The 13,343-nt window shown below is 53.2% G+C and overlaps 1 protein-coding gene across 8 annotated transcripts in view; it reads left to right on the top strand.

Annotated features, from left to right (window-relative positions):
* The window catches only part of LOC147026347 (uncharacterized), a 40,187-nt gene that overhangs the window by 6,474 nt on the left and 20,370 nt on the right, over positions 1–13,343 (top strand). For all 8 annotated transcript variants that reach the window (XR_015058299.1, XR_015058300.1, XM_085881673.1 and 5 more), the window contains one exon: positions 42–344. Coding sequence is in view for 6 of the 8 variants with exons in the window: in XM_085881673.1 (XP_085737799.1) it covers positions 42–344 (303 nt within the window). In the remaining 2 variants the exon portion in view is untranslated. The remainder of the gene's footprint in view (positions 1–41; positions 345–13,343) is intronic.

Raw genomic sequence — 13,343 nt, 5'->3', positions numbered from 1 at the left:
AATGTCTGTGGCATTTCAAAATTGTTCATTTATTTTGGCAGATTGGGACAATAATGCAACCTGCAAAGTTTGAGGAGCTGTTCTCAACTCCAGCAGGTAGACTACGATGTCTGCAACTCTCTGCCTGTGGACCTTGGCTCACTGACCATCTCCTGCTTCCTCTTCTCTTGGGAAGTCCCAGGCTGGATACGATTGACCTCTCAGGTTGCAGAGCCCTGTCGACACAAGTGCTGCAAGTGCTGATCACCCATTGTCCAAAATTGCGCTCTCTCAGATTGGCAGATTGTCCCTGGGTTGATATTGCCTCTATAAACGCAATCTTCCTTTCAGCCAACAACCTGCAGGTGCGACATTGCTGCTATTTTTTTAATCAGCTTAATCACCAACATTTCTGCAGTTTGATGGTCATTTATTTAAACACAAAATACAACCCATGAACATGTAAGTCATGAAGGCTCTTGCTCGAAGGAAGCGAGACACCGGAAATATCAGTGCCTTTCTTTTTTTTCTTTTGGGGGAAAGATTACCCCTTTTTTTCACTGTTCATAGTGTTACGGTTGTGGAAATTCACAGAACACCATTCAGGTTTCCCAGAGATCAGTAATGTCGATAAGTGTGTGTTTAGATTAGATTTCCCCACCGATGTCTAAAGGGATTTGATTCGTGTAACTGGGCTGTGATCTTTGAGGTAGTATTATTCTTTTGCTATCTTTATTTTGGAACAACCGCATCTCAACAACCACAACCACATCTCAACAACCACGCCATCCCCACCACGGCGCCAACCACGACATCTCCTCACCAACATCTCCACAAACGAACAACATCGCCTCACCTTCATCTTCGTTGCGCCGTCATCTTTTTGCCAACCGCGGCGAATCCCAACGAACAGCATCTCCGCGACAGACGCGGGACTCCCTCGATGGGGCGGGAGCCAATGATTTCCACAATGTCCGCTCTCTCCGCGTTTGGCTATGAGATCGGATCAAAACACCAAAAGGGGCGGAGCCACCGGGGGGTTAAAGGTTGAAGGTAGAAGATCAAACTCACCCCCCGGATCCCATAAAAGGGCACGCTGGAACGCCAAGCGATCAGTCGGTCTGGGTTCACCGAGAAGTCGGTCTGAGTTCGCCGAGAAGTCTGTCGGGGATCGCAGTCTGTCTGGGTTCGTGGTCCAGTCTGTCGGGGATCAGAGTCTGTCGGGGTTCGGAGTGGAGTCAGGGTGGAGAACGCCAAGGTTCGAGTCCAGTGGAGGGCAGCCGGGGTCGGCGGAGCGCAGCCAAGCCTGCAGTACCATGCCGAACTGTGGGTCGGTGGTGACGGCCAGAGAGAAGTCACCAGCTAGCGAAACGCGGACGACGGAGCAAACGCTGAGGAACGGGTGGGCTCGTAAAAGAGCATCAACTCTTAAAAGAGCAAAGACCCGTCCGTTCCTCTGAGGCGTCGTCGGATAGGCCCGATCGACCAGGCCGCACGGCAAGGCCTGGACCAACCGAGTCGCCATTACACCAACCACCGTGTTGACGGAAGATCGAGGGTCGCCCAGCGAGTCACCACGAGGGTGGCAGGTAACCAGCCCGGTCTCAAAGAGCTCCTTCGGTCTCCAAAGCTCCGCGAACATTAAAGGCCTACAGGCCCTGTTCTTACCCTTTCCTTTCCTGGGGTTTTCTTTGAATGAAGTTGTGGCGCCGTGTCCGCTAAGTAGAATTGTGGTTAAGTGATTGTGTACATAATAAATAGATACGGCTGTAGGTCTTTGTTTGCTCGTGTCTTGTCCCTACCCCCATTCATTGCATACGTGCTTGTATATCGGCATTGCTTCATTGACTGCATACGTGACAGATAAATGTCGTTGCTTGAATGTTCACCTGCTCGTTGCATCCTCTTCCTCCATTGAACTGCCATACTTGCGTACGGAATATTAGTTGGCTTTTAATAGCCGAAAAAGTAATCGGATCCGACGGGGCTTGGCGATATAAAACCGCTAGGCAAATTGCAAACGGAACGAGCTGCTTAAGAACGGCTCGTTTTCGTGCAGGCTCCATTGAAGTGTAAATCCCCGGCATTTCTATCTGCGTGCATACTTAGGTAAATGGACAATTCGGCGATCGGACCCTGTCACGCGTGGACAGAAGAGTTGGCTGATTTACGGTGTGGTTAAAAACACACCCGTAGCTGGATTTCGGCTTTGATCCGGAAAGCTACGACTGGATTGCCCGTCCGGTGGGCGCGTGCGGCCGCGATTAGTTAAAATCGGTCGCCCACGCCGAACGGATGGAGATCCACAACACTGGTGTCAGGAGTGAGATACAAATTATCCCGCCTCCAAACCAAATTAATGGAACCGGATCAAGGGTGTGTGAGGCGACCCTCCGGTTCCATCAAATTCCGAGCGTGGAAATTTTTTATATCCGATACCCAGAATGTCAGCTCAAGTTGAGCGGGGGCAGGGAGGAATAGGTTTTAATGTAGAATCCATGGCCCGGGACGGTTCTTTTTATTATAACCCCACCACTAATTGTAGTCAGCTCACCCTCATATACTGAGCATGAACTTTGCCGGCAAACAAACTCAAAGTCGCAAAATAGTGGCGCGGCTGCACCTCAGCGCAACACGGAGCGGGTTGCTATTAATAGCACAATGAACGGCATGACACGGGGCGGGGGCTCCCAGCCACCGATTCAGACCACGTGGTCGCGGCATGCGCCATGGCAGGCGTGGCAGGACACCGGCGCATGCATTGGCAGGCTTCAGACACAATTGTCGGAGGCCTTGGAGTGGTGGAGGTGTGGTGACAACTGTATTGCATTCGGGGGAATTGCATTCGTTTGACTTTGAATTGGACGAGGCACGGCCTTGCGTAGATGGGGTTCATGAGGATTGGGTGCACAAGGAGTCAACATTTGGCCGATGCACAGGACGAATTCGGGAGCTGGAAAAGGACTTGGCCAACACAGGTGAGGTACTAGCTGGAGGAATGATGAAAGTAGAGCAGCTTACCCTTGTGTTGGAACGAGCGGAGAGCGAACTGAATAAAAGAATAGAGGAGGAGCAAATTAGTAACTTCCGGGATAGGAAGAGCTTGGAGGAAGAATGGAAAAAAAAGCTAAAAAAGGAAAAATGTGAACACGATTTGGAATTGAAACAACTGAAGGAAGAGGTAAGATCAGGCAATCAGATAAGAGAAAGCCAAGAACAGAAGATAAAAAGAGGAGAGAAATCTGTGGAGTAAAGGAAGGAAGAATTGTTGGAAAAGTCAAGACAGTTTGAAGAACTACAGGAAGAAATGAGGGAGGAAGAAGAAAGGAAAACAAAGCTGGAAGAGGAAAAACGGAAACACGATTTGGAATTTGAACAACTGGAGGAAGAGGTAAGGAGAAGGCAATCGGATAAGAGAAATCCGGGAACAGACGATAAAAAGAAAAAAGAAACGCCTGGAAGAACTAGAGGAATACGGTAAGAAAATGGGTGAATTGGAAGAGGAAGCATGCAAAAGAGGTGCGGAGAAGAGCAAGAGAATGGATGAAATGAGGGAGGAAGCATGCCAATTGAGAGGAATTATGGAAAAACTTTTCTGAGTAACAGAAACACCAAAGCAAGGAGAGGGAATTACAAAACGAGCTGAGGATGTTAAGGGAGGAAGGAAAGAGAATGGAGAATGAAACGTTAAGGAACCACACTGTGCAGATCAAACCATTAGAAGCCAAAGCAAGACTAATGAATGAGATGCAAGAAAGAGTAGTGAAAGAACAACAAATGAAGCAGGAAGGAGAGATCAACAAATTGAAGGAAACAACGAGATTGCAGAATGAAGAACAAGAGAGACAGGAGTAGAAAACAAAAAGAAAATGGATTTGAAATTGAACAACAAAAGGAAAAGGCAAGGTTGGAGTACGAGGAGATGGTGAAAGAGCAAGGAATGAGACAGAAAAAGGAAATCCACAAATTGAAGGAAACGATGAGATTGGAGAATGAAGAACATGAGAGAAAGTGGGATAAGAAACAAAAAGAACATGAATTTGAGGTTGACCAGCTAAAGGAAAAAGCAAGGTTGGAGTCAGAGGAGATGGTGAAAGAACAAGGAATGAAACAGGAAAATGAAATCAATAAAATGAAGGAAACGATGAGATTGGAGAATGAAGAACATGAGAGACGGTGGTATAGAAAACTAAAAGAAAACGAATTTGAGGTTGACCAACTCAAGGAGAGAGCAAAGTTTGAATCCACGGAGATGGAAAAACTCCGGAAAGATAACTAACAACTCAAAAAGCTCGGAGAGGAAGAACAACTCAAATGGAGCCAGGAAGTGGAACAGCACAATAATAGGGGATGTGTGACATCACCACAGGGAGGAACGTTAGTGGTGCGGGACTTGATTGACATCACTTGTCGGATGACACCACAATTGAAGCAAACCCTGATAAAGGAGAGACAAGGAGAAACGCAGGAATTAAAAGAAATAACAGAAAAATTGATGGTGAAGGAGACACAAATAAAAATGGAAACTGTGGAAATAATAACGGAGCCCAGGAATTTGAAACATGTTGGATGAGACTCGTAAAGGTAACAGCAGAGAGAGTGACGGTGACATCCATATATATATATATATATATATATATATATATATATATATATATATATATATATATATATATATATATATATATATATATATATATATATATATATACACACATATATACATATTGTTGTGGTTACCAGATTCGCAAACCACCATTCAGGTCCCTTAGGTGAGGTATCTCGGTAAGTGCATGTGTAGTTAGGCCCAAACCCGTTGTCTAGTGGGAATACATGTCATTTATACGTGCTGCGACTCTTCAGGATAGCTGTTTTTCTTTTACTATCTTTATTTTGGACCAATCGCCACCATCACAACCACAACAACAACCACCAACCACAACGCCGCTTCACCACAACCGCCATGACCTTTACCGTCGCAACTCGCCACCATCGCATCACCGTCATCTCGCGCCACTCATGGGCACCGATGCTGGACTCGTGTAGGGCGCACGTTGAACAGCGTGTACAAAATCACGGATTTTCTGCTTCAAAAACGGATCCAAACGACACACGCCCACTTTTTGCCGTCCAATCGGTGAGCGAGGGGCGAATTGGCTCCGCCCCAGGGCGATCGATATATGCAAATTTGTGGGATCAAAAAGCCTTCACGCCCACTTTTTCTCGGGCCAATGGGGAGCGAGTTGAAAGGTCAAAGGGAGGGGGTCAAAGGCGAAGTTACGGGGGGATAAAAGGACGGTGTTCGTCAGTCAAAGGAGTCGTAAAAGTCGGAACGAGGAAGAAGGGAGTCGCAAAGGAGTCAGAAGAGAGTCAGCAGAACGGGAACGAGAAAGAGTCAGCAGAACGGAGGCGAAGGAGTCGGAACGAGGCGAAGGAGTCGGAACAGAGAGTCAAGACTGGCGGGGCGGTGGAGCTGCTGGTCGTGTGCGTTGAAGTCGGAACGGAGGGGACGAGCTGTGGAGAGGCGGCGACCCGGACGAGGGGGTGCTCGCGTCGCGGCAAGGAGCTGCGCGCCCGAGGGAGGCCGGCAGCGCGACCTGGCCGAGGTGGAGACGCCGTCGCACATAATAAAGATCCTCTATACCCCGAGCATCAGCAACCCCCCTCCTGTTTCCCCCCGCGCTGAGATAGTGCGACCAAGTGGGGCCCTGCTCCCACCCCCTGCCAGGCACTGTCCACGAGGCCCGCGGGTTGCGGGCCATCGCGCTCCGCGTCTCATCACCAGACGGGTAGGCCCGACCAGGTCTCGGCCCCAGGCCTACCTCATTCTTGAGGGTATTTCTTTTCCTTGGTTTTGGGTATGTGTTGTCGGCGCCGTCTGTGAAGTAGAATTGTATAAGTGTTGCCGTGTGCTCGGTAGTCGGTATTAGCTCTGCACTGTGTTTTCACTTTTATGTTTGCTTTTTGTGTAAATGGAATTGTGTTTTCTTTTTTGTGTGCATTTGGTGGAATTGTATTTGTGTGCTTTCCGTTCGTCGCGAATAAATGTGCTTTATTGTTGAACTGTTTCCCGCTCGCTTCGTCTTTTCCCCCATTGAACCCCCATCTTGCTTCACGTAAAGGGTTGGTAGTGGGCTGAATACGCCCGATAATTAATCGAACCGTCGAGGTCGACGATAACACCGCTCGGTTATTCTGATAGTCGGAACGGGTCGCTATGGCCCGTGTCCGAAGTCGACCTGCGGCGAGGTGCGATCGCCCGGTCTACCCTCCGCGTGGGTACTTAGGTAGTTCGAATTTGGCGAGCAACCCTATCCCACGCGGGGGCTGATTGGCTCGATCGCGGCGAGACCGAAAGGTCCACCCGTGACTGGTTCCCCGGCGTTAGTCCGAGAGGGTCACGACTGGATTGTCCGTCCGTGGGCGACGTGCCGCGATTCGAGTTACGTGGCCGTCAGCACGCCGGCGGGCGCGAAATCCGCAACACTGGTGTCAGGTCGTGCGATACAAATTCATCGCCCTCCTCGCGGCACTGGTATCGGAGAACAGGAAAACGGGCTGTCCTGTCTCCGGCTAAATTCACGGGAATCGGTCCAGGGGTGAGAGAAGCGACCCCCGATTCCCTCCAAATTACGAGCGAACAAATTAACCCTTCACGAGAAGCAAGATGGCGTCTCAAGGCGAGCGGGAGCCGGGGGTATTAGAAATGGATGTAGAATGTGTAGAATCCATGGTCCAGGATGGAATCCCCGAGCAGGAAATGTTGATTGTGCAGGAACACGGACTCGCCCAACTGAACCCAGGGCCCGAGGTGGGTGCGGCAGCGGCCGCGGTGTATGACACCTCCCCCCCCCTCTCCACCAAGACCCCCCCCCCAACCCTTGCCGAAACGGCTCAGCTGAGTGCATCCAACATGGCCCAGCTATGCGCCATGCTGGCGGCAATGAACGAAAAGATGAATGCGAAAATGATCGAAAAAAATGGATGCGAATATGAAGAACGAAATGAAAGGCATGAACGAAAAGATGGATGCGAATACACAAAAAATGGATGAAAAGATGGATACAAATACAAATGAAGTGAAAAACGACGATGGATGCGAATACACAGCAAATGAGGGAAGAAATGAAAGAGCTGCGGGGTGAGACGCAGAACATGGGCCGATGCCTGCAGGCGGGCATGAAGGCCGTGACCAGGGAGCTGGGAATGGCGACTTCACGTGTGGGAGCAAACGAGCTGGGTGGGGGTGCAACGGCTGACAGGCCCGCGGTGGAGGCGGGTGAAAAAATAATTCGTGGAACGTGTTGGGCGAGGGTCGTGACGATGACCGAAAGGGAAAAATTAAATGGGGAGACCAAAACGTGTGAGACGAGACACGAGGTGACGACAACAGAAATAATAGTTGAGACAAGGGAGGTAAAGGGTGAAGAGTTGGCAGAGACACGGGAGATGGAACGATAGAGGGAAGACTACACGATGAAGACGGGGTAAGTGACGCGCACGCACACACGGAGGTAGTGGAGGACAATGGGGGTGAGGCTCGAGCGTGTTGGGACCCGGTGCGAGCACCTGGATGGCCTCCTCCAGGAACGAGGGGAGGGAGTATGCCCCCTTGAGGCGAGTCACGACCAGGTGAGTTCGGTCGTGCTTTGCGAGGTTGAGGGGACGAGTGCTGTGGACAGGTGCTTGGAGAGCTTGGGGGGTATAGAGGCCCCGGAGACCCTTGTGGGGACACGAATCCCCAGTGTGGTTGTCCCTGTGTGTGTGGTGCAAGGTGTGAGTGCGTCCCCGTGTGTGGGGGCGGCCCCGTGTGTGGGTGGTGTGGTGGCGATGGTGCCGGAGTACGTGCTTCCCAGCACGCCGTGCGTGGGTGAGGCACCGTGTGTGGGTGAGGCCGTGTGTGTGAGTGAGGCGGCCGGTGTGAGTGGGGCGCCACGTGTGGGTGGTGTGGTGGCGATGGTGCCGGAGTACGTGCTTCCCAGCACGCCGTGTGTGGATGAGGCACGGTGTGTGAGTGAGGCACCGCGGGTTAGTGCCCCCGCGTGTATGAGTGAGGCACGGTGTGTGGATGAGGCACAGCGGTTGAGTGCCCTCGCGTGCGTGGGTGGGGCGCCGCGGGTGAGTGCCCCCGCGCGGGTGAATGGAGCACCACGTGTGAGTAGTATGGTTTGTGTGAGTAGTGAGGCACGCGTGAGTGAGCGGCCGTGTGCGGGGTCGCTGTGTGCCGGGGAGGCCGTGTGTGTGGGAGAGCGGTGTGGGAGGGAGATGTCGGTTGGCATGCGGGAGCACGCAGCCGCGTCTCCCGGTGTGAGTTTAATGGTGTGGACTGTGTGCGTCGTGACACGCGGGTGTGCGTGGGTGGGGTGGGGACGGAGGCGGCGGCAGAGGAGAGGGGGCCGGGTGGCGGCTGTGGTTGTTTCGGGGACCGTGCCGGGTTCACCCAGCAGTGAGCACGCGGTTCGTGCTGTGCAACGCACGAGACCACCACGTGCTCGCTTGCGAGGGTGAAGTCCCGGTCCGGAGGCGCGCGCGGTGGATTTGCCGATCCCGCGGACGGACAAAGTTTGGGCGGGTGGACGGGTTTGGACCGGACGGGTTCTCCACGCGATCGTGCGTGTTGGGCTCCAGCGGGCAGGGCACATGTGTTCGCGTGGGGGGCCCCTCGAGACGTGTGGCTTGTGTTTTTTTTTTATATGCGCACGGTGACGTCGTGGCTGCGCGTGGGGTTGGAGTCCGGCGGGAGGGGTGTCTCTGCCGGATGGTCCCGTCCGGGGAGGGGCGAGGGGCACGTGCGGCTGCATGGCGTCGCGGGCGGTTGCAGGGTGCAAAGAGCGCGGGTTGCCGCGCGGGTGCTGCGCATGGGAGAAAGGGAGGGGCGGGCCTCGCTTTCGGGTGTGCGGGATTCCTGGGCGGGGGGTGAAGGACCCCCTTTCCCTGGGCACAGGATGGAAAACTAGTTAGGGGGAAGGGTTAGCTTAGTTAGACCGACTTCATGGGGCAGGGGTAAGTCCTCATGGAGTCCGTGGAATGGATTAGGTAGAGGGATTTAGTGAGCTTTAGGTTGGGAAATAAAATGAATTTTTTGAGTTAGGAGACAGAGACAGACTGGTGAGTGTGTAGAGGGGACGTAGTTTAGCTACGTAGTGTTAAAAGGAACGTGCTACTAGTGTAAGGGACGACGTGGGAGCACGAGTTAGTTAGGGGAGGTAGATAGAAGGATGGCAGAGTTCAGTGGTGTGTGTGTTTAAGAGTTGGTGAGTTGTGAGGTGAGTACATGATGAGTGAGTGAGGCCAGCGGGTCTGTGTGAGTGGAGTGAATGGGGAATGCATGGTGCGATGAGTGATTGGGGGGAGGAGTGACTCCCGCCCAAGGGACCCCGGGGTCAGAGTAAAGTGAGTTAGCTGGGGTTAGTCAAATTTACAAAATGGAGGTCGTTTTGTTGTTGGTGGGAAAGTAGGCTCGAGACCCATTTGGAGGGGTGCAGGAGCCCTGTTGACGGGCTTGGGAGCGTGGCTGCGAAAGGTGAGTATCGCTGAGTGGGTACCCCGGGCACCAGGCTAGTCGGCCGCGGTAGGCCATGGGCCCATGGGGGGCCGGGATAGAGTAGTGGGCACGGGTGCGCCTGCTTGGTGCGGGGGCCCGGGGCGCCATTAGCCGCGTGGGCAGTGTTGTGGGCACGGGTGACCCTCGGAAAGGGGCCCGGGAGGCCGGCCTGCCACGTGTGCGTTTCAGGGGAGGTGCCATGGGGGGCACTCCCCGGTGTTAGGGAGCTGGTAGGCTCGGAGGCAGTGTAGTGCCCGGGGGTGCCATAGCGGGAGATTCGGCAGAGGGTCGTGCCTGCCGGAGGGAGCCACGTGTCCCAGCCAGGAGACCGTGTGAGGGCACGGAGAGAAAATTGGGGGGCGAGGCCCGAAATTGTGAGGACACCAACACAGGCGACGGGAATCTGGGTTGTTAGAACCAATAGTTTAAGCGAGAGGCGCTTGTTGAAAGCCCCGGGGTAGTTTAGCAGTTAAATGGTTAGGGTAGATTAGGAGATGTAACCCTCCGCACCATCCATCCCCTCGCTGTCGTTGTGGGCCGCTGGACCCACTTTGGGTTAGATCGCCGAACTCTGGGGAGGCCATTCTGAGGCTTCGTTGGGCCTCGACACAGGACGCTAGCTCTCGCTTAGTCGCCTCCGGGAAGGGAAGGTAGGGGTTGGGAGTAGGCTAGGTGACAGGGTAGGTTAGCCGAACAAAGACGATAAAGGGGGTTAGGGGACGATTTATAGTGGGGAAGTAAAAATAAAAACAACAAAAAAATAAGTTGGGGCTAAATTGGAGTTTGACAAATTAAGGGAGTGGGTATGTACAGTGACAGGCAAAGGCGATAGGTTGGGAGGGAGACAGGTAGGTAGGTCCGAGCCCGCCTTCCAAGTGGCCAGCACCACCGCACTCCCTCCACCAACCTCCATTGAACGGCAAAGGCTGGCCAACTTCATCGGCTGGCCGTGTTTTGCTGCAAGGCAGAGGCCGGCAAACTTCATCGGCAGTTGTTGTTTTTCTTCGAGGCCTGTGCCGGCCAGTTCATCTGCCGGCTGTGTTTGCCTGCAGCGGCCTTCTTCTGCGGGCTGTGTTGCCTGCTTGCCTTTGCCATGCCATGCCCACTGCCCACGTTCACCAGCCCCGTTCAATTTTTGCTTTGCCCCCCCTGTTCATTTCCATGTGCGCCAGGATCTGAAAGCAACAGTTTGCAAGCTGCAAGAACTGCCCTGTTGGCAGCTACAACACGGGCCTGCAGTGGCGGCCCGTGCACCGTGTTTGTGTTCATGCATCCATTCGTTGTGCTCATTGCGTGTGCCACTTGAGCTGGCACGGAGACTGCGTTGTGCAGCCCAAGCACCGTTGTGGTTCACTGAGTTCAGTTCAAAAAGGAAGGCCTTGGACTGCGTGTGAGCAGCCAGCCACGTTCCCTGTCACCTGCATTGTTTGAGTCAGAGACTGCATGTGGGCAGCCTGGCTCCCTGCTAACTGCTTTCTTTTGCAGAGTTCAATGATCCTGGGCCATGGTTTAGTGTAAGATTTGTAAGTTAAGGTTAAGATGTACTGTACATATGAGTGCGCCCTCGGCATGTATGTCTTAGCGCCGGCAATTTTATTTAAGTCGTCCGTGTGAGTGAGTTTGTTTAGGTAGTTACGCAGCCCTCAGGTTATTTATTTTGGGGACACGAATACCATGAATGTCGCACTCAGGATCCGTAGGTAAAGTGTACTAGGGGGAAAACTACACATGATGGCACACGAAATTTGACGACTCGGGACGAGTCTGTAAAAAGGGAAGGGGGTAGTGTTGTGGTTACCAGATTCGCAAACCACCATTCAGGTCCCTTAGGTGAGGTATTCCTGCAAGTGCATGTGTAGTTAGGCCCAAACCCGTTGTCTAGTGGGAATACATGTCATTTATACGTGCTGCGACTCTTCAGGATAGCCGTTTTTCTTTTACTATCTTTATTTTGGACCAATCGCCACCATCACAACCACAACAACAACCACCAACCACAACGCCGCTTCACCACAACCGCCATGACCTTTACCGTCGCAACTCGCCACCATCGCATCACCGTCATCTCGCGCCACTCATGGGCACCGATGCTGGACTCGTGTAGGGCGCACGTTGAACAGCGTGTACAAAATCACGGATTTTCTGCTTCAAAAACGGATCCAAAACGACACACGCCCACTTTTTGCCGTCCAATCGGTGAGCGAGGGGCGTACTGGCCTCGCCCCCAGGGCGATCGATATATGCAAATTTGTGGATCAAAAAGCCTTCACGCCCACTTTTTCTCGGGCCAATGGGGAGCGAGTTGAAAGGTCAAAGGGAGGGGGTCAAAGGCGAAGTTACGGGGGGGATAAAAGGACGGTGTTCGTCAGTCAAAGGAGTCGTAAAAGTCGGAACGAGGAAGAAGGGAGTCGCAAAGGAGTCAGAAGAGAGTCAGCAGAACGGGAACGAGAAAGAGTCAGCAGAACGGAGGCGAAGGAGTCGGAACGAGGCGAAGGAGTCGGAACAGAGAGTCAAGACTTCGCGGGCGGTGGAGCTGCTCGTCGTGTGCGTTGAAGTCGGAACGGAGGGGACGAGCTGTGGAGAGGCGGCGACACCGGACGAGGGGGTGCTCGCGTCGTGCAAGGAGCTGCGCACCCGAGGGAGGCCGGCAGCGCGACCTGGCCGAGGTGGAGACGCTCGTCGCACATAATAAAGATCCTCTATACCCCGAGCATCAGCAACCCCTCCTGTTTCCCCCCGCGCTGAGATAGTGCGACCAAGGGGCCCCGTTCCCACCCCTGCCAGGCACTGTCCACGAGGCCCGCGGGTTGCGGGCCATCGGCCGCTCCGCGTCTCATCACCAGACGGGTAGGCCCGACCAGGTCTCGGGCCCAGGCCTACCTCATTCTTGTGCGAATGTCTTTCCTTAGCTTTGAGTATGTGTTGTCGGCGCCGTCCTGTGAAGTAGAATTGTATAAGTGTTGCCGTGTGCTCGGTAGTCGGTATTAGCTCTGCACTGTGTTTTCACTTTTATGTTTGCTTTTTGTGTAAATGGAATTGTGTTTTCTTTTTTGTGTGCATTTGGTGGAATTGTATTTGTGTGCTTTCCGTTCGTCGCGAATAAATGTGCTTTATTGTTGAACTGTTTCCCGCTTCGCTTCGTCTTTTTCCCCATTGAACCCCCATCTTGCTTCACGTAAAGGGTTGGTAGTGGGCTGAATACGCCCGATAATTAATCGAACCGTCGAGGTCGACGATAACACCGCTCGGTTATTCTGATAGTCGGAACGGGTCCCTAAGTGGCCCGTGTCCCAACTCGACCCGCGGCGAGGTGCGATCGCCCGGCCCACCTCCGCGTGGGTACTTAGGTAGTTCGAATTTGGCGAGCAACCCTATCCCACGCGGGGGCTGATTGGCTCGATCGCGGTGAGACCGAAAGGTCCACCCGTGACTGGTTCCCGGCGTTAGTCCGAGAGGGTCACGACTGGATTGTCCGTCCGGTGGGCGACGTGCCGCGATTCGAGTTACGTGGCCGTCAGCACGCCGGCGGGCGCGAAATCCGCAACAATATATACACACAATGCCGAGACTCCCAAAAGAACTAACACACATAACATAAAACAAGAGGAGCAGGAGACAAGAGGGGTGGGAGAGGGAAGCACAAAACAGTGGGGAACAGAGACATTAGGAGATCTGTTGAAGGGAGAGGGATGGAGCGGTGTGCATGGTGTAAACAAGATGGTACTATAGGGACTTTGAGGCTCTTACACTAGAAAAACCCAGCAAAGATCATGGCAGATAGTGAGGCCGAGACATTATAGCTCAAACCAAAACGAAAGGG

This window comes from Eptatretus burgeri, chromosome 5 (assembly GCF_056783735.1).
Source record: "Eptatretus burgeri isolate ZD-2024b chromosome 5, Ebu_testis_v1, whole genome shotgun sequence".
Lineage (NCBI taxonomy): Eukaryota > Metazoa > Chordata > Myxini > Myxiniformes > Myxinidae > Eptatretus > Eptatretus burgeri.
This window is presented reverse-complemented; position numbering and strand designations above follow the sequence as displayed.